At 31.5% G+C, this 21290-nt stretch overlaps 2 protein-coding genes and 1 pseudogene across 2 annotated transcripts; 2 read left to right on the top strand and 1 right to left on the bottom strand.

Moving 5' to 3' along the window:
* The first annotated feature begins 941 nt into the window (after nt 1-941).
* Nucleotides 942-1562, top strand: LOC145006770 (uncharacterized). The gene has a single exon (XM_078965823.1). The coding sequence runs from the start codon at nt 942-944 to the stop codon at nt 1560-1562; it is 621 nt and encodes a 206-aa protein (XP_078821949.1).
* A 7792-nt stretch (nt 1563-9354) lies between these two features.
* Nucleotides 9355-12830, bottom strand: LOC144998478 (uncharacterized). The gene is made up of 10 exons (XM_078958234.1): nt 12238-12830; nt 12012-12153; nt 11777-11920; nt 11328-11696; nt 11174-11245; nt 10999-11082; nt 10711-10893; nt 10356-10622; nt 10102-10281; nt 9355-9870 (listed from the first exon to the last, which is right to left on the bottom strand). The coding sequence occupies exons 3-10, from the start codon at nt 11903-11905 to the stop codon at nt 9820-9822; spliced, it is 1335 nt and encodes a 444-aa protein (XP_078814360.1). The 5' UTR covers nt 11906-11920; nt 12012-12153; nt 12238-12830; the 3' UTR covers nt 9355-9819.
* A 4290-nt stretch (nt 12831-17120) lies between these two features.
* Nucleotides 17121-18388, top strand: LOC145036889 (F-box/kelch-repeat protein At5g60570 pseudogene; annotated as a pseudogene).
* The last annotated feature ends 2902 nt before the right edge of the window (nt 18389-21290 follow it).

Below are 21290 nucleotides of genomic sequence, written 5' to 3'. Positions count from 1 at the left end.
ATTGTCTAGTGAAATGCAGATGCTATCGAAGAATTTACAAATGAATAAATGATTATGATCTTTTACAACAAGATAATACTGTTTAGATTGTTTGTCAAGATTTGAGACAAATTCCAAAAAAAAAAAAGCAATATTGTTTATAGTCAAGGTTCTAAAAAGCTCGCCATGGCTCCGCCATGGCACGCCAAGGTTCCATAGTTTGTATGTGCCGCTAAGCTTTACCAAAACTCCACCTTGACTTAGGCCATGGGGTATGGAGTGTATTTTGACGCGTAAGAGCTGACATGTAGGGGGTATTCAAGCGTGAACACCGCCCCTACCGGTGAATGTGACGCGGATTGATGGGTATCATGAACGGTTACGCGAATTCTGATTCGCTAAAGCTTTTTGAGCATTAGTTTAATTAAAAAAAACTTTCCAATGTATTTCCTCTACTATATATACACAAACACATAAACACACAAAACACATCTTTGTCTACAAATAATATCTCTCTACTATCTCATTATCTCTAAAAAATATGGAGCAAAATCAAAATACCTCTACCACTTCAAACACCCCAACAACCCCAACCACTCAAAATGATCAATATCAAGGTTACATTCAAATGCTAACATCCCCAATCCAACATTTCATTTCAACCAAACTACTTCCAACAACAATTACCACAATCCCAATTCCAGGGTTTTCAATAATTTCGACCCCAACAATTCCAAACACAACCATCTTAACAATTCCAAACACAACCATCTCAAGTCCCTTGTTCTCAATCCCCAACTATAAACTTGGACAACGACGAGGACGACCGGGTCGAAGAAACACAACAATATAGGCATAGAAAATCAAAAAGAAAAGCTACAAATAGAAGAGGAATAGCTTGGATCGAAGAGGAGGAGGAAGCTTTAGCTAAAGCTTGGATTTCTATATCGTGTGACTCGAGGATGGGGAACGCGCAAACGGGAACCAATTTTTGGGTTCGTGTTTTAGATCACTTTCACTCGCTCTTGGGAAGGCAAACGGGTCGAACGTACGACGCGATCAACGGAAAATGGCGTGAACTACGAGCGGCGTGTACCAAGTTTAACGGCATATTTGAAAATCTGAAAAATATGCATAAAAGTGGTAGCAACGATTTCAATATTTTATCAACCGCATGCCAACAATTCAAAGTTACCACCGGCAGTAAAGCGTTCGACCACCAAAAAGCGTGGAATTTTTGTCGTAAGGGTCCAAAATGGGTCCTTAACCCGGAGACTTCGCATTCGGAATCGACCACCGGCTCCAACAAAAAGCCAAGAACTTCGGAGTCTGATGTGGGTTTTGGTGTCGACCTCAATGATGACTTCGATGGGACCGAAGGGGAGGGTCCACTGGAAGTCAAACTTCGTCGATCACCTGGAAGGGATAAAGGGAAAAAAGTGGTGTCTTCAAGCGAGAAAACGATTAACGAAGACATGCTTGCGGATAAAATTGACAAAACTCAAAGTTTTTTACAAAAAAATATGAGTCAACGGAGAATGCTTGGCGCCGGAAACAAGTACTCACCGATAATCAAATTTTAAACATGAAGCCGCAACCAGATATCGACCCGGAAAATTTAGTTGCGTTTCTGAAAATCCAAAAAGAAGTTCAGGAAAAGCATGGATTTTAGGTTTTAACGTTTTTAATATTTATGTTTAATTTCTATGGTTTTTAGTTATTTAGGTTTCAAGTTTTATTTTTTATTGATATTTGGAATCTAGATTTAAAATTTTATGTTTTATGTTTTTTTATTTAATATGAAATATCTAATTATGTTATTAATTTAGTTTTTTATTTTAATTTTAATCTAAATATATAAAAAAACAAACAAAAAAAACATTGTATAGTGATAATCATTTCCAAAGCTAGTGAATATGTGGTGAACATGTAGTGGAGGGTGATGTGGCGCATACGTGATATTACTTTTTTAGTAAATACATTGTGACCATACCCCATGACCTTATATATGTTTATAAAAATAAATAATAATTGAAAATACATATAAAAATATGAATTATATACACAATTGCGGCCTTAAGTCACACCTTACAAACAACGTGGCTCGTCAAAGCTCGAAAAAACTTGAGACTTGACATTTCTATCAAGTTACGTCGTTTAAAACCTAGTTTATAGTACATGAAATAGTGAGATGAGAGATGACCTATTGTAAACTATTTGGCTTAAAATGGAAATATGATAAAATCTCAAAAACACTTGTCTTAATGATGTGCATGAGTGAAACCCTTTACTGGGTTGTGACTTTGACTACGTCAAACAAGACTCTAGGGGAACTATTAGTCGTCCACTTCCAAAAGGATTTATTTATACCAAGTTACCAACTAATGCTACTATGCCTTTTTTATTTATGGAGTTTAATAAGAACAATTGAATAACGGGTTATTGATATCTTTTTTATTATTTTTTTAGAGACAACAATTACATTATAAAGGGAACACCTTAATAGCAAGTAACTAACAGATGCTCCAAACCAACTACATGAAAATAAAGAAGACAGTAAATAAATTACAATTACATCAAATAAAAGGTGAGACAATCCAATCTTCCCAACTATAAAATTCACCTTTACAATTACATTAAATAAAAGGTGACACAATCCAATCTTCCCAACTACAAAATTCACATTTGCCTCTATTTTTTATCCAGATAAACACCATGGACTTAATGTTCTCAACAACTTTACGTGGGTTACAGAATCTCGCCTGAAACAACCGTTCATTTCTGTTTTTCCAAAGCATCCAAATCAGACCATAGCAGATTGCAATTAGTCTCTTTCGTTTTTTTGGATTGTATTCCCATTTAGCCACAAATTCCACAATATCCACCACTTCGTTTACTTCACTCAAATTAATCCCACACCACCTGAAAATCATCACTCGCACCATTACCGCAAAAGGGTAGCTAATGATAATTTGGTTGGCACATTCAGACCCGTTAATGCATGAACCACATATAGTCAAATCAAGATTAATGCCTCTGTGAGATAGTGCTACCGCAGAAGAAATCCGTCTTTTTTATTAAGTTTGCTAAAATGATGACATCATAATTAATTTTTTTATTCATTTTTAAGGATTTTCTAATTTGTGTCCTAAAGACACATAAAAAAAACATTAATTAAAGTATTAATTATTATGAATATTATCATAATAATTAAATGTGATAGACATTAATTATAAATAATATTCTTTATAATTAATATATTTATATTTGTAATATTACACATAATTAATGTTTATCATATTTAAATATGATAATATTTCTTATAATTAGTATTTTAATTAATGCTTCTTATACGTATCCTTATAACACATATTAAAAAATCCTTTGCTTTTATATCTAATATGTTCCATATGTTATTAAGGGGGTGTTTGGGATAGCTTTTCAAACTAAAAAGTCCTTTTTAGAAAAGAACTTTTTGATTTATATCTTTTTCTAAAAGATGGTTTTAAAATGTGTTTGTTTAAAGTTTTGAGGGGGGAAAGAGAAAAAATGCAAAAGTTAACAAAAGTCACACATACGTGACTTTTTAAAACCCTTCTTTTCCTTCTTCTCAAAAAACTATTTTAAAAGATCTTTTTCAATTACCAAACAACTTTTAAAACTTTTGACTTTTTGGAAAAGCCAAAAATCTCATAAGTGTGATTCAATCAAACCTTAACTTAAAAAGATCTAACATCAATATTATCAAACAACCTCTAAAATCTAAGATTTAAACTTGATTTTCTTTTAAAATATGAAATAATGAAAAAACAAACAAACAACGGTTGGAACACTTGGTAAAATTACCAATGATGTTAAAATGACAAATAATTTTTAAATTAAAAAAAAAAAAAAAAAAACATTTGAGGCTCTTTAAAAGAAACTAAATTAAAACTTTATGCAAAATTAGAAAATAAACTATATATGGCATTTGCATACCAATTAATTAATTTTCAACTTTTAAAAGTCAATACGTGTTCTTATTTCTTAAACATATGGATTTTAATCGGTAGTTAGGCCAATCTTTCCAAAATTTACGATAATAAAATACAAATAAAAGACAAGATATGTGAAAGACAAAAAAAAAAAAAAAATTTACAAAAATAGCTATTTACACTAATGACATTATAAAAATAGCCAAAAAAATCGAAATTACAAAAGTGGCCACCCATTTCGCAGATGAGAAGGTCCCATCTGCGAAATGGGCTTCTCATCTACGAAAGTACAAGTGCCTAAAGCACAACTGTGCTTTAGGTGCTTGTACTTTCGCAGGTGGTTTTTCTTTTTTTTTTTTTTTTTAATTTTTTGCTGTATATATAGGGGTAATTTCGCAGATGGAATAGGTCCATCTGCGAAATCCTCTGATTCTATCTGCGAAATCGTTGTTATTTTTGTTTTTTTTTTTTTTTTAGGTTGACTATGAAATGGTTTGTTTTGACTACGAAATCAGGTTGCTATATAAATAGTTTTGTAGAAAAAATATCATTTTGGTTGTTATTTGTTTAGGAACTCTCTCTATAATTTGCTCAAAAAATGATTGAATATATGGTTTGTCTTGTAACTGGTGGAAGATGACAAGTTAATGGAACTAATCTGGAATACATATGTCCACAGGGAGGTATTTCTGAACTTGCTTTGATATTTTCTGAGTATATTAGTTATAGTGATTTTGTATCTTTGGTAAGAAGCAAAATTGGTTTGTTAGACAAATATAGAATTAGTCTTCGTTTCCACCATCCTGAATTAAATTATTATATAGCTATAGTTGAAGACATGGATGTTAGAATGTTGATAAACGTAATCAAATGTAGTGGAGGAAGGGCTGTGAAAGTGTTTGTGGTGGTTGATGAAGTTGAGGAGGTTAATGGGGGTGGTGAAATTGGAAACCACGTTGTTGGTAATTTATGCAGTTATAAAGGGAGCAACGATCCGATATGTACTTTCAGTACTCCTAGTGTACCTCAGTTTCACAGTGTTGCTGAAAATGTTAATGTTAGTTATTCACCTATTCACTATGTGGAACCTGAGAATTACAAGTCTGTTGGTGATGATGATGTTGGTGCATATCTTAATTATGTGGGTGGTCGTTGTGATGATGTTGCCGAACAAGAAGTTAAACTTATGAATAGGCGTGTGGTAGATAAAACTAAAAAGAAAAAAAATTCAAGTCAAAAAAATGAAAAAAATCATGTTTACGGGCATTATGTTGATGTTAGTGATGTATGTTTAGATATAAGCGAGCTACAAAGCAATTCCGATAGAGATGAGTTGGGTGATGAAGTTAAAGCTAAGTTTCCCGATAACCTTTTTCATGGTATGCCCCCTGTACCAGCATGGCCAGTTGATATTAATGAAGATATCCCAACACAGATGGTAGACATGAATCTTCAAAAGATTCAATGTGAGAGTATATTTAAGAACAAAGAACTTTTAAAGCGGTGTATTGGTAAAAAATATCTTCGAGAAGGTTTCCAGACGAGGACAAGTAGATCCACCAAATCAAGGTATGAAGCTGTGTGTGTTTCGAAAAATTGTTCTTGGTTACTAAGAGCAAAAGCAATTAAAAATTCTGATGGTCTTTTCCAAGTGAATAAATTTGTTGATGTACACACATGTTCTTCAACATTGTTGCAACCTAATCATCGACAAGCAAACAAATATGTTTTGGGTGAATATGTTGCTGATGTTTTGGCTAAAGACTATAGTAGAGTTTATCGGGGAAAAGAAATTGTTAATGATATGAATGCTCAATTGAATATCAATATCTCATACCATCAGGCATGGCATGCGAAGCAATATGCATTGTTGTCGTTAAGGGGTTCGAAAGAGGATTCTTTTACCAAACTTCCGGCGTATTGTCACAACTTGGCCAAACATAATCCGGGTACTGTCACACATATTAAAACAGATGTTGATGATCGCTTTGAGTTTTTGTACGTCGCACTCGGTTGCTCGGTTAGTATTATCATATTATATTAATTTTTAATTTTTATTTTGGTGTATTTGAATAGATATACAATGTATTGTAGGTACGCGCTTTTGTCAATTTTTGTAAACCGACCCTAGTAGTAGATGGAGCTCACCTAATGAGCGAGTTCAAAGGTACCATGTTACTTGCAGTTACTAAGGATGGACAAAACCAAATATTACCGGTTGCATATGGTATATGCAAAAATGAGTGTACCGATTCTTGGACATGGTTTTTTCAAAAACTACGTGATTGCATAGGAAATATGCAGGAGCTTACAATTATATCTGATAGGTCTCCATCTATATCACCATCCGTTGCCAACATTTTTCCTCACGCTCATCATGGAATATGTGGTGTCCATTTGTATTTCAACATAGTCTCTAGATTCGGCAAGAGTAAGACGGTTAAAGGAATTTTTTGGGAGGCGTGTAGGGCGTACACAGTTGATGCTTTTGATGCCGCCATGGATGTTATGAAAAAGACAAAAGAACCAGTATGGGAGTATTTGAAAAGTATAAATCCAGAAACTTGGTCCAGAGCACATTTTAAAGGGAACCGATACAATCTTATGTCGTCCAACAGTGCGGAGTCTATAAATGCATTATCTAGACACTCACGTAAGGTGCCAATACTTATGTTGATCGATTTTTTTCGTGCTACAATGCAACAATGGTGGTTTCAAAGACGTAACTTTGCAGGTATTAAGTAAATTTTTAATATTAATGTTTTATTAATTTTGATGTTATTGATCTTAACTTCTTCATTTTGGCTCTTTTTTTAGCGGAAGCAACAACAATTCTTACCCCTTGGGCGGATAAAATTGTAAAAGTGAACAAGAAAAGTTTTAGCAAATGGGATGTTCGCATGATCTCAAATACGAAATGCGAGGTAAAAAAAGGGGGCACAAAATGTGATTGTTGATTTCAAACATATGACATGTACATGTAGGCATTGGCAACTTGATGGGATACCTTGTGGTCATGTCATAAGATGTTTAACAGTGAACAATTACGAAGACTGCTCGAGGTATGCATTAAATGCTTACTTTACCGAAACACTGAGGAAAACATATGAGGAATCAATAAACCCTCTGCCAAAGCCATCCGAATGGGAGATCCCCGATGATTTGATGATTGTTAAGCCACCAATAATGGATAAACGTCAGCCAGGCAGGCCAAGAAACACAGACCGCATTCCATCCCAAGGCGAGGGTTCAATTATAAAAGAGTGTTCTACATGTGGTCAAATTGGACACACGAGAAATAATTGTACTGGAAGGGTGTTTGGTAGCGGAGCACGTCACATAATTTCTACTGCAGAAATGGCATTTAATATTGGTGGTTCAGCGAGTTGCTCACAAACCTATAACGCTGATTTTGATATAAAACATCCTTGAAATGAAGAGTAATGACGAGTTATTAACTTATTATGTATTGTAATATTTTTATTAAATCTTTCAAGACGTTGCTATGCTTTCATATTTTTGTTTAGTTTGTTGATTATATCAATTAGTGAAGGCTTTATATTAAAAAATATAGTTTGCAGATTTTTTTTTAACAGTTACAACATGTTATTTAAAAAAACAACAAACGATCCTTTTGCAACCTAATTTGTAAGTAATTTTAAAACTCAGGGAACTGCAACGGGTACTTATCTTTCTCCATGTTATATAGTCATCCCTAATTCTCATTTTGTCTTCGAAACGATCCTTTTTTACCATAATGTGTATCAACTGCTCATCCTTCTCAGCAAGCCGTTTTTCAGTGGTGTAAAAAAAGGGTCTACTGAATCACAATAATAACAATCTACTTCGTTGCATGAGCAAATTTCGATTTTATGTGAGGAAGTCATAATAAAGTCGATATTGTATTAAACTAGACAGTAATGACAAGTCCAACTTTGAAATGACTAGAGATAAATTACAGTTTGACATAACAAAACATTGTAGTAACCTGTAGAGATAAACAGTAATGACAAGTCACTGTAGTAACCTGCACATAACAGTGGGGCCCTTAAGGGACAAGAGATAAATTACAGTTTGACATGACAAAACACTGCATAAAGCTGAAAATCGTAGTCCAAATATAACCATTTCGTAGTCATAGTATTAATTCATAGTCTATTTACTTATATAAATAGATGTTTAAGATCTAAAAACCAAACACCCGAATCACCTAAACGAAACGAATTCCCATTATTAGAAATGTCGTCGAATGCAGCAAGTTCTTCGAATGAAGTACCTGGTTCCAATTCTGAAAGGCCATGGACGACAAACGAGGTGTTAGTTCTAACACGATGTTGGCTAAGTGTTAAGGATGGTGTATCGTTACTTGCTCCCCCGCATTGCCTAATTGGTGATGAATGGAGTCGCATCACATCTTTGTTTAACCATGAGATGGGAGAAGGGCAAAAAAGAGAAAAATCAGATGTTGTTACTAAGTGGACGGGTGTAAAGGAAGAAGTGACATGGTTCAATCGAGCATGTGGTTATGCGAAACGTAACAATGTTCGTTATCGTCACGAAGAAGAGTTCTTGGAAGTTGTTACAGAGTTTTACATCTGTCAGCATGACGGCAGAGACTTCGAATATGAGGAAGTTTGGAAGGTTGTTAGAGATAAACAGTATTTCAAGTAGACGGCTCTATTTTGTGTTAAGAATAACCCATGGACTTGTGTTTTACGTTAATGCTTTGTTCGTATTATGTCATTGTTTTTCATATAATTGTTGTGATGTTTTTAATGGTTCATGGAATCCTTGTTACTAATGTATTCTAATATATTGTGATAACTAATGCAATGACCATTTATTAACTCAAGTTAATCATACGAGTTGCTCACATAATAAACTAAAATACATTTTAAACAAACGAAATACATACGAAATACATAAAAAATACATGAAAATAACCTACTACATGAAAATAACCTAGTACTCAAATAATAAACTAAAATAGATTTTAAACAAACGGGATATATTTCAAAATATTCCAAGGGGTTTCAAACTGGAATTCCAACCCGTTACTTAATGACTTGTATTCCTCCTTAGCAGCTTCCAAGATAACCTCCTCAGTAGCATTTAAACGAGTGTCGTCAATTTTAGTATAAAGATCGTTGAATAATAGAACTTCGGTTTTCATTTCATACCATCTTGCTAAGATGTCTAGTTCGTCACGATCGTTTCTTGTAGCCCTTTGGTTTTCAGCATTGAAAATATTGGTTAAACGGGTCCAAAACATTGGATCGTTCAACTTGCTTGTTTCGTACACATGAATATAAGCATGTGTAAGAACCAAGAACTCTTCATTGCTCCATGATATAGAACTCATTTTGATTGAAACTAAGAGAGTGGAATATAAAAAACAATATTTGAACAACTGTATTGGTTTATTTAATAAAGTATTTATGTAACATAAGGTCAATTTATAGTAGTTTCTACACAAAATCGCAGTCCAATCTTCTAATATGTCTGCATTTCATAGTCAAAATTAACTGACGAATGCAGTGTACTATACTAATAACATAACAGAGCACTGTTTGAGTTGACAAGTCATCCCCGGTCGAATGACAACACAATACATTGCTGCTTGAATTGACAAGCCATTGCATCAGGAAATGAAGGAGTCGTTATAAATAGATTTTAATATGCGTTGTAGTTGTTTCGTATTACTTCCCTCCCTGCAATTATGGACTCACCACATACATGGAGGAACGCAGAGGAGGTCGCTTTGGTTCAAGCTTGGATTATAACTGTAGAGGAGGATTTTCCACCGGGTCCCCCACAAGTTCGTGCTGGATCATTTTGGTCTCGTGTTTGTCATTTGTTTCACCATTTAATGGGGCGTAGTCAATATCGAAGAAGAAAAGATGTCAAAGCCAAGTTTCTGGATTTGAAAATGAAGGTGAAAGAATTTCAACGTATTTACAACGAGTTGGATAATGAACATGCAAATACGGATGAAGACATTCTACGGCAGGTGGCTTTGGAATTATACCGTTTTGAATATGATGGTAGCGAGTTTACCCACTTAAATGCATGGAATGTTTTAAAGAATGTCCCTTATTTTTAATAACAAAAAAACGATATTATTTTCAATATAAACTATTAAGTTTACCGTATCAACATCCCACCAAGCAACCATGAAGTTGGGGTACGTAGCAATACCAGCCATAAACGCCCTCCAGTCCTGTCCTTCTTCCAAAGCATGAGAAACAAAAAAATTTGGAGGCATTATTGTATGTCGGTCGCTCTCAAACCGTCTCTCCATCAAAAGTCGGTACCAAATGGTTATATGCTGCACACATGATACTTTTGTTATTGACTAAAAAACAATTAACTTTTAAAAGAATTAATTAACAATTAATTTACCGCTGACTCCAACCATCCGTCGTGTGTATGCCCAAACAATGAGCTCCAAAAATCTTTATCTAACACGAAATTAAACAAACGATGTTGGACATCATATGAATGCAATACATAATTTTGGATGACATCCTCACCGCCTGCTACGTATGGTTGCAGGCGCAACATGGAGAAGTCATGAGCAACACCAAAAACTGGAGGAGGAACGGGGTTTGTTGATTTCATATCAACCTTCTTTTTTGTTCTTCTTTTTTGCTTCGGTGTCGTGTGCAACTAAAAACAATATTGAAATGTTTAAATCTATATCTTTCATATAATTCACAAAAACATAAAATCATCGGTTTATAAATAAAACGAATACCTCGGTGTAAGGAGGGCACAAATATTGTGATGGTTTTCGACTCCTCGGTTTATCGGGTGTAACTTCTTTGTCATCATCATCATCATGAAAATAATCTACATTTCCCGTTATTATTAGTTCGTCTTCGTCCGGCACATCATCATCAAATTTGTTCCCCGCATTGTCATTCCTCTCCTCCCACTCCTACATTAAAAATAATACTTTATACTTAATAACGAAATACATATAATTTAATAAGCAATAATATCTAAATAAACAAAATATTTATATTAATGTAACTATAATAACCTCTTTAACTCCACTATAATCATTTACATCAAACACATCATCATCAAATTTGTTCCCCGCATACTCATTCCTCTCCTCCAACATCTACATTAAAAATATAACTTTTTAGTCAATAAAAAAAGACACTTTAATAAAAAGTAATTATTATAATCGTAAAGGTAACATCTATAACAACCTTCTCGTCTTGAGTATCACCAAAAACATTTTCAGTTGTATTGTTTTTATTCATCACTTCATCTTGTACAACCTATATTTTCAAATATAAAATATGAACACATGTATTCATATATGTTAATAAAATTTAATAAATAGTGTAGCGTGTAACTAACCTGTTCATCATAATTTCTTTGTGACTTTGTCCTACCATCATAAAAAATGTCGCTCCAAAATTGGTCATTATTCACTTCTTCAACAAAAACCTCTGTAGCTTGTTGGTTCATAAACACATGCTGCTCCAGTGCATGTAGCCGTTTCAACACCTCCTCTAGCTTGTGTTTCCCACTGTCCCGACCTCTACCATGAGAGCGACCACTGGACGACATACTAGACGAAGATTCATCTTGTCTCCTAAAATGGTCCCGTACTGGGGATGGAACTGCTTTCCCTTGACCATATACATACTCTTGAAATGACATATAATAAAAAGATGTCATCTCATCATCACCCGGTAGCATGTTTTGTCTTGGTGGTAGTCCTGCCTAAAAAATTAAACATATTAAAAATGCATATAAAAGTATAATAATCAACTTTATTAATAATAAACGAATTAATTTTAAACCTGCATCTTTGACCACATCTTGTTCACGTCAACCCATTTTAATTTTTTTGTTCCGCTCCATCGTTTCATCCGAGGCAAGTCTTTATTTTTTCTCGATGCAAATCCACATGCACGAACAGCCGGAATCATCTCATATATCCATATCTACAATTTTTTACAATTACAGTAATAAAAGTTAAAATTAAAATAAAAAACATAACAATAAAACAATTTAAATATAAGAAAATTTTTATACCCTTATTGGAGCCGTAAATCCTGAGACGGAGTACTTTAAAGTTTTACCACCCTCAGAAACTAATAAATTATTATGTATCTTATTTCATGTATCCTCAAGGTCAACATAGGTAAAATCCCAGAGATAGCTACCCCAAGCGAAGCTAACAAAACAAAAAAAACAAAATTGATTATTATATAAATTATAACTTTAATAAAATAGAATTTTTAACGTAAACAAAATATACCTATTTCAGAGATCCAAATTCTTAGCCAAATAAAACCAATCTTGTGGCACCCGATCATTAACTTCTTTACCCAAAAAACCTTCACACAAAATGTATATCAAACATACTCTAACTGCATCAACATCGTCAAGTGCTAGGAATGTTCGATTTAAAATTAAACTTTTCAGGTCGCCGATTTTCACCGAACTATTAGTATGGTCTGGAAATAGCCGTTCACGCAGTAAACATCTTTTTTTACTGCTTATTAATTTTTCTGACCCTTTTCTCCCAATGTTTTTTGGATGCTCCCCAAAATTGAAGCCGGTAATCAAACAAAACTCTTCCGGCCCATACACCATTTTCGTATTGCCTACTCGAAAATATAAACGTTTTATTCCATCTGGATATAAAACAGGGTCCGACCGGATCTGATGAAGGAACATTTTATGAAACAATAATGCGTCCCCTTGTAAACGAGGGACATCAATAAAATAACCAAAGACGGTATCTCTGAAAATAGCACGTCGGGCATCATCTAAAACTTCAAATACTTCCCATATGTTACCGCCACAGCCTTTTAAGTTCGCAAAGGCTTTCGTATTCATTAAACTAAAATCATGCTGCAGAAAAAACACAAAAACAAATTAGATAACTAAATTTTTTTTTTTTTTAAAATATATGATTACGAACTGCAAATACAATTTCTTAATTACTAATATATATATTTCCGATAAAAAACAATAACATACACATATATAAACAATTTTCCAAGTTATACAACTAATATATTAACGATAGAAAACAATATCATACATAATTATATAAACATTTTATTAAACATATTTTCAATTTAAACGACAAATATATCAATGACAAATATTCAACTTAAACAAATTTTCAAGTTAAACGACAAATATATAAACAATTTTTATCTTTCTAATTAAAACTAACATTTTATAACCATATAAACAAAAATTTTTTTTTAAATAAAACGACAAACAAATTAACAGTTTTGCAAGTTATACGACAACTTTATACAAATTTTCAACTTACACGACAAATACAAACAATTTCTAACAATATATATACAACACATTTTCAACTTATACAAATGTTTTACTTATACGACAAACACAAACAATTTCTAACAATATATATACAACAAATTTTCAACTTATACAAATGTTTTACTTATACGACAAACACAAACAATTTCTAACAATATATATACCACAAATTTTCAACTTATACAAATGTTATACCTATACGACAAATATATATACAAACGACTATTTTGCACTTTATATAAACAACTATACAATTAGAATATACAAGATTTCAGGTTATACAACAACTAAAAAAACAACAAAAATAACAAATTGTAAACATTATCTACGCAGTCTCTACTTGTCTCTACTTGCATTTAAACTACAAGTATACTAAAAAAATATTAAAACTATCAAACACAACAAAATTACCCTTTTTTAACACTAAATAATACAACAAATGATAAAATAAAGAGATTGTTGACATTAAAAGAGTTAAAATCTAACCATATTTGCGGGATTGTTGACATAATCCTCAATTTTCTTCAAAAACTAGCCAAAATTCCGAGATAAGCCCAAAGTTAGAGAGAGTTTTTGTGTAGAGAAGGGTGAAAAATGAAGAAAAAAAAAACGTTTTTATAGTGAAAATCGATGGTATTTCGCAGATGAGAGCCCATTTCGCAGATGGGCCTTCTCATCTGCGAAAGTACAAGTACTTAAAGCATAGTTGTGCTTTAGGCACTTGAACTTTCGCAGATGAGAAGCCCATTTCGCAGATGGGACCTTCTCATCTGCGAAATTAGTGGCTATTTTTGTAATTTCGATTTTTTTTGGCTATTTTTGTAATATCATTAGTGTAAATGAATATTTTTGTAAATTTCTCCAAAAAAAATGATTAACTTGAATAAGAAAATATAATTCATATAGATATACTATATTCATTAACCGTAGAGCTTCAAGAAAACAATATTATAAATTTAAAAGTCTTGTGTTTATTAAATTAACTTTTAAACACCATTTAGGTATTGTTTGTTTTTTGTGTGCAAATCTTTTTGACCTCTTCTTTCCGCGTCGTGTAAACCACGCGCATACATGAAGCTTCGCTGACTGTTTTTTTGTTTTTGTTTAAATAATACAGACCTAAAAAGGTTTATGCGTCATATTCTTGGTGCAGATGTAAATCAGAGTCTTCAAACCTCTTCAGACATCTTCGAACCTAAAAAACATATATATCTCAGTTATTATTATTATTTTTTTAACTTAGATTTATTCACACTTTATTTAAGATAAACAATTTGGAAAAAAAAGTTACAATACTTAAATAAAAAATATTTAACAACACAATCATGACTTGTGTGACAAATTTATTAATAAAAATTAATTACAACAATAGTCGTTAGAACTGTTTATATAGATATGAAAAAAAATCATAATATTGTTTTATATTTTTTGTTCCAAGTTTTATAAAACATTATTTAATGTAATATAATTCATATATTGGGATAAATATTTGTGGCTAGTTAGTTAATTTAATTGAAAATGTAAAATAAAAATTTTGAAAATTTTATTTAAAATCAAAGTTTCTTTTCATCCATTTTATGTGTTAAATTCTTTTATTGTTAATTACAATGTTTTGAAATATCTTTGCGACAATAATTTGTTGGTTTTTATCAAATATATATGTTAATTTGTATCAATTTTTTTTTAAAATTTTTTATACAATAATACATAAAGTCGATCTATATTTGTTAATTAAATATAATAAACTCATAAAATTATTGACGAACTCTTTTAAGTTTTAAAAAAATCGGTTTAATTAGATTTTAGTTTATTCTAGCAGCCTGCAAACGTTTAAAAACAAATAATCTTCTTTCAGACTGCAGACGTTTGATCCACCCCTTCTATTGCAAATATGGTTCGCAGACTGCATACATTCTGCCTCAGAAAAAACAAACAACACCTTAAATGGTGTAAATGATTATCATTAGAAGAAAACAATGGGATAAAATATTTTGGAAAACATTGTTAATCCCAAATTATGATTGATTATATATGTCAATGGTATATATTAAATCAAAATAAAATAATGGAAGTGATTTGTGATACTATAAGAAGTTATTTATTTATACAGTTGTATTACAACTTGTACAAATTATGTTATACAATCATATAATACATAAATTATTGTGTATGTCTAAAAAATATTGTGTATTATAATTTACTATTTAGTAAAATTATACAAGTAACTTATTTTGACTTATGATATAGTTTATAAGGTAACTTTTAGTAAATTATTTTAAGATAGCATTTGATAAGTTTAGAAAGCTTTTCCAAAAAATATTTCAAATAAGTTATAATTATATCTATTTTTTTTGTTTTAGTTATATATCTAAATGTCAATTAATGTTATTTTATATTGCAATCTAGTTTATAAATTTCTAATATGTATTAAGAGCAAACATAAAAAAACATAAATTGTAAAAAATATTACCATAATTAAATGTATTAGTTATATGAAATATTTTTTATTGAAAATATGAAATATATTAATTATAAATAATATTTCATATAATTAATATACTTCACATTTAATTATAATAATATTTCTAATAGTTAATGATTTTTATATGTACACTTAAAGCATATATTAAAAAATCTGATTATTCTTTATCTAATATTATTAATTTATAAGCTAACATATTATTATCTATCAGCGAGTTATTTAGGTCAAAGATAACCTAAAATTAATTTTCTAAAACAAAAGGTTATGTTATCAGATTTTTCAAAAATGTTAGTTTTCTAAGAAAATTAGAATTGATTAAGAAAAAGATTTCATTGTGTAAATGTTTTGTTTAAGGTAAGCAAGTTAGATTTTTAGCATTTTTTACATTTAAGGTAGGATCAAGCTAGGGTGAATAATGACAACCCATTATTACTTGAATATATATGGTTTTAAAGTGACCCACGTGGCTTTGTTATAAAAAAGGATAAAAAGAGAAAGAAATATTAGTTTTATTGTTGGATTTTATAAATGCTTCAGACTATTACCTAAAAAAGTATAAAGGGACTTAATTTATAATAAATGAAACTTAAGGGGGTTTAACAGAACATTTTGTCAAACGACAAAACCCCTTTTCACTTTCAGTCCATTTTCTCTCTCAACAAGTTTCAGTTTTTCTTAGTTATAAGAAAACGTACCATTTTATCCTTCTTCAATCCGTCTGTCCAACACAGAATCACACATATCTGTAGGATTCCTTTCGGTTTCCGGCGAGATGTCTGCGCATGAACAGTTATCTCCGGCGTCTCCGCCTGCCTGACATCCGACTCCGAGATCAGATTTTTTTATCAGCTCCGGTGACACTCTAATCGCCGGGATCTGTCATCGTTGTACGGTTAGATTCTAATGCTTCATGCCGCTTCTGTATTTTGATCTCGGTTATTCCAACATCTGATTTTAATTCGCTATATTTAAAAAATTGAGTGAGAGGTTTTGAGCTTTTCATGGATTTTGATTGATTGAAGAGGCCGAATTGATGTGTATTGCCTTAGTTGCTTTCCTCTGTCTGATTTCCGATGAGTTTCGTTTGGGGCTTTTTCAGGAAATTATGATTGGCCTTAATTGACGGATAGGATGAAGAATAGTTGGAAAGATCAAATTTGGATTTTAGTTTGTTGAGATGATGACGTATAGTAGTTTTTCAAACTGCAGGCTTTGATTTTCTGTAGCTAACTTGTTCGCCTTTAGAATAATTTAGTTTGCAAAGATAGATCATGAGCAAAATCGTTAAGATTCCAACCGAAGTTGCTAAGTACTTTTCATAAGATCAAACAACTTCTTCTCAGTTCTCAGGAAACATGAACAACGAGAGAGGAGATTTCCAATTCTTCCATAGACGACTGAATCAAACCTCCAATGATTCTCTTCTTCCTGGACTCTACGACGATGTAGCCCTAATTTGTCTAGCCTGGGCTTGTAGATTCGATTACGCTTCACTCTCCTGCTTAAACATCCGATTCAATTCCCTCATGAAAACAGGCTACCTCTACGAGCTCCGAAAGCAACTCGGAATCATAGAGCATTGGGTATACATGGTGTGCGATCCCAGAGGTTGGGAAGCATTCGATCCAATCACCAAAAACTGGATGAGGCTTCCCAAAATCCCTTGTGATGAATGTTTCAACCACGCAGACAAAGAATCATTAGCTGTAGGTAGTGAATTGTTAGTTTTCGGGCGTGAACTATTCGAATTTGCTATATGGAAATACAGCTTAATCCATAGAAACTGGGTGAAATGCGAAGCAATGATTCACCCGAGGTGTCTATTCGCGTCCGGAAGCTTAGGAACAATCGCCATTGTTGCAGGAGGTAGCGATCAAAACGGAAACATTCTAAAATCTGCCGAGTTATACGATTCATTAACAGGTAGATGGGAAATGCTTCCAAACATGCACTCCCCTAGAAGATTATGCTCAGGTTTCTTCATGGATGGAAAGTTTTATGTAATAGGAGGAATGACAAGCCCTAATGATTCATTAACCTGTGGTGAAGAGTTCGACCTCAAAACCAAAAAATGGAGGAAAATCCCGGGTATGTACCCGAATGTAAACCGGGCAGCCCAAGCTCCACCACTTGTAGCGGTTGTTGATAATGAGTTATACGCAGTTGAGTATTTAAGCAATATGGTTAAGAAATATGATAAGATTAAGAACTTATGGGGTGTTTTGGGTAGACTTCCAGTTAGGGCTGACTCATCTAATGGTTGGGGGTTAGCTTTTAGGGCTTGTGGGGATGAACTTTTGGTGGTGGGTGGACAAAGAGGTGGACCTGAAGGTGAAGCTATAGTCATTAATTCATGGTGCCCTAAATCCGGGGTTAAAAATGGTATTTTGGATTGGAAGATTCTAGGTGTGAAAGAACATGCTGGTGTGTTTGTTTACAATTGCGCTGTCATGGGTTCTTAAACTTATCTCCAAATCTTCAAATCCCTAATTACACGTTTTTAGTCACCCTTTCAACTTATCTGATTAACTTTCTTTTTTTTTTTTTTTTAATTTATTTTCGTTTGTGTACTTTTTTATTTGTGGTAATAAATTGGAAAAAGGTATAATTGTTTTGAGGTGTATCATGTATGTTAGTTACTACTTACTATATTACTAGAGTTAAAGGGTAGATTTGGAATAGTGAATGTGATGATGAATTAGTTTTGAAGCAAAGGGGGGAATAGGGTAGGGGTAGGGGTAGGGGTGGGGGGTGGGGTATGATTGAAGTCAAAAAGAGGTGATTGGGTGTTTGGGCAGCAAAGTTTTTGTAGTTATTGAATGGAACATGTGGAGGGGGTTTAAAAGAGCCCCTATGGCCCACCAAATTGTCCTTCATATGGCAAATATTAGCTGTGTTTTGACAGTTCATCTTTACTCAGATGAAAGAAAACTCATTCCTTTTATGGAATCATGTAGGCCCTTTTTTTATTTCTTTTTTTTAATATTCTTATAATCTTATCCCATATATATTTTTATAATTAATCTTGAATAATGTCAAAATATATATATATATATATATATATATATATATATATATATATATATATTTGCATTATGTGTTGTTTTATGTTGTGTATAATTTGAGGAATAAAAAAACATATCTAGATTGAATTGTTGGATTTTATGATGTTTTTAATGGGAAAGTTAGAATTATTTATTATTTAATAATAAAATTTGGAACATGTGGGCATGATGGTGGGTTAGAAAATGAGTTTGAAGTGGGCTCGGGTTTTTTTTTATTTATGATTAGAGGGCAAAGTGGTTAGTGGCACCCGGCAATGAGTGGTTACTATCATGGATAAGACAAAAGAAATGGGAGGGGTAGGAATGACTTTTTAATTGGTTTGAAAGACTCGAAACGAATCCAACTTTTCAAGGGGTGTTTTTGACATTTTGTATATCACATGGGCTTCGTTGGCCCAACAGCTGAGATGGGACGTAAATCTTTAATCTTGAGTAGACAATCTACATGTGATTCTAGCCTTTGTGGACGACTAGACGTTGACATTTATTTCAAATTTATATTTTCGACTTCGTATTTCTAAAAGAATTAATTATTGGAGTATAAATAAATATCAATATTAAATGGCATGAAGCAGACCTTAGACAGCGACTAGTTCCAAATTCAAATTTACTGTTGTATAATTTAATTGGTGTGAAAAATCAATGGGTTAAAGTTTTTGATTATGGGCCGGCTGTCGATAAATATATTGTTAACTTTAATACCAAAAGTTACACTTATATTTTAAATCCTGATTAATGTGTTACAATAGTTCATAACGATGTTTCATAAGAACAATCTATAAACGTATTGTTGATAATACAATCAAGCAAAACTAATTTTTGTTATTACTAGAGTAATCCGTTTTCTTTATGTCTCTATTGCGTTTCTCCTCATCTTCCATATTAAGATGTACAAATGAATTTATGACTTCCATTAAACATACGATAATGATTCATTTACGACTTGTATTATCTTTTTTGGTATGTCGTTTGTTGTTATTGTTAAATTTTATCAGCATACTAATGAAGAAACATTGAAAATAAAATTAAAAACAAAAAACCGAAACCAAAAAAAAACTGGTGGTTTGGATTTTTTTTAAATTAAAAATGAATTATTTCTTTTCGGTTTCGGTTTTAGCTGATCAATTTATCCATAATTTTGATATAGTTTGTTTAATAAACGGATCAAAAACTAATAGATATATTTTGATATTTATAAATAAGATTTTGTTTGTTTATTAACCACCTCCTGATACAACTATATATTAGTTGGGTTTAATTTCAAAAGTTATAAATATACCTTTTATTAGTTATAAGGATGTCCATCTAATAATTTATAATCTGTTTTATTTATTTATTTATTTATTTTTAAAATCAAAGGATTGGGCACCCTAAATCGGTGTAGCAGTGCCTTTGTATATCCTAAATATAGTAATTATTCATTATAATATTATGCAATTATAAGTATATAAAATGTGTTTTGAATATACTTTTTTTTAAAATGTCAATTTAATAAAATAAATCCTAATTCAAATTAATAATATACAACAATTAATTGTTACAGATTTAAAAAAATATACTTTTTATATTTTTACCTAAAAAAGATATAAATAGAAAGTAAAAAGAAAATAATTAAGTATATATTAAAGATTTGTTTTGGTGTAAAGCTGTAATTTGAATTAGGATTTATTTTATTAAATTGACATTAAAAAAAAAGTATATTCAAAACACATTTTATATACTTATAATTACATAATATTATAATGAATAAGTATTATATTTAGGATATACAAAGGCACTGCTACATTATGTAAAAAAATGATATATGGTTAGAAATAGTCTAAGTCATAAGATATTTTAATTAAGAGTGAAATGAATAAACAGAATATTTGGTTAAACAATTCTTAAAAGCTGCCACTTTCCTCACAAATTATATTATAATTATGATAATATGTTGGTAATATTTGAATGCTTAAAATGCTCTCTAGATATAAAATCAATGTTCACATTAAAAATACTTTACAGCGGACAAATAAATAATTTTAGACTTGAATCTTACTAATAAATAAATTCTTTCAAAAAAAAAAAAAAATCGTAAGGACTACAATGTGGTTTAATTGCAGATTTTTCAAATACAATTTTTTTCTCGAAAAACTAGAATTTAAAGCTGAAAATGCTAAAAGTACTTTGTCTATTTATGTTATGAACAATCTGTTTAAAACCACTCATTCCTACTTGCTGTGCGATTCCTTTTTTCCTTTTTTAACATATGCTTTATACATCCAAGTCCATTTCTTTTTTACTTTAACTAAATAAAAACAGAAATCTTCAAAAAATTAAAAAAAAAAAAAAAAAAAAAAAAAGTTCAGTTAACTTTTACTTTCTAACTAGAAGTTTAAAGTTCAAGCAACTTTGAAATATGTTGGACCTCCGTATTTTCTTTTACATCTATGTTATTATTTTGAGAATTAAGAATTGAGA

The sequence above is a fragment of the Lactuca saligna genome, chromosome 1 (genome assembly GCF_052625555.1).
Source record: "Lactuca saligna cultivar CGN05327 chromosome 1, ASM5262555v1, whole genome shotgun sequence".
In the NCBI taxonomy this organism is placed as follows: domain Eukaryota; kingdom Viridiplantae; phylum Streptophyta; class Magnoliopsida; order Asterales; family Asteraceae; genus Lactuca; species Lactuca saligna.
This window is presented reverse-complemented; position numbering and strand designations above follow the sequence as displayed.

Excerpts from the sequence above, each read along its gene's own strand:
- LOC145006770 (XM_078965823.1), top strand. The coding sequence starts at position 942 with ATGGGGAACGCGCAAACGGGAACCAATTTTTGGGTTCGTGTTTTAGAT.
- LOC144998478 (XM_078958234.1), bottom strand. The coding sequence starts at position 11,905 with ATGATTCCGGCTGTTCGTGCATGTGGATTTGCATCGAGAAAAAATAAA. Across the intron at positions 11,083-11,173 it reads GTGATACTCAAGACGAGAAG|ATGTTGGAGGAGAGGAATGA; the intron begins GTTGTTATAGAT and ends TTTTTAATGTAG. Across the intron at positions 10,623-10,710 it reads TGTGCCCTCCTTACACCGAG|TTGCACACGACACCGAAGCA; the intron begins GTATTCGTTTTA and ends TATTGTTTTTAG.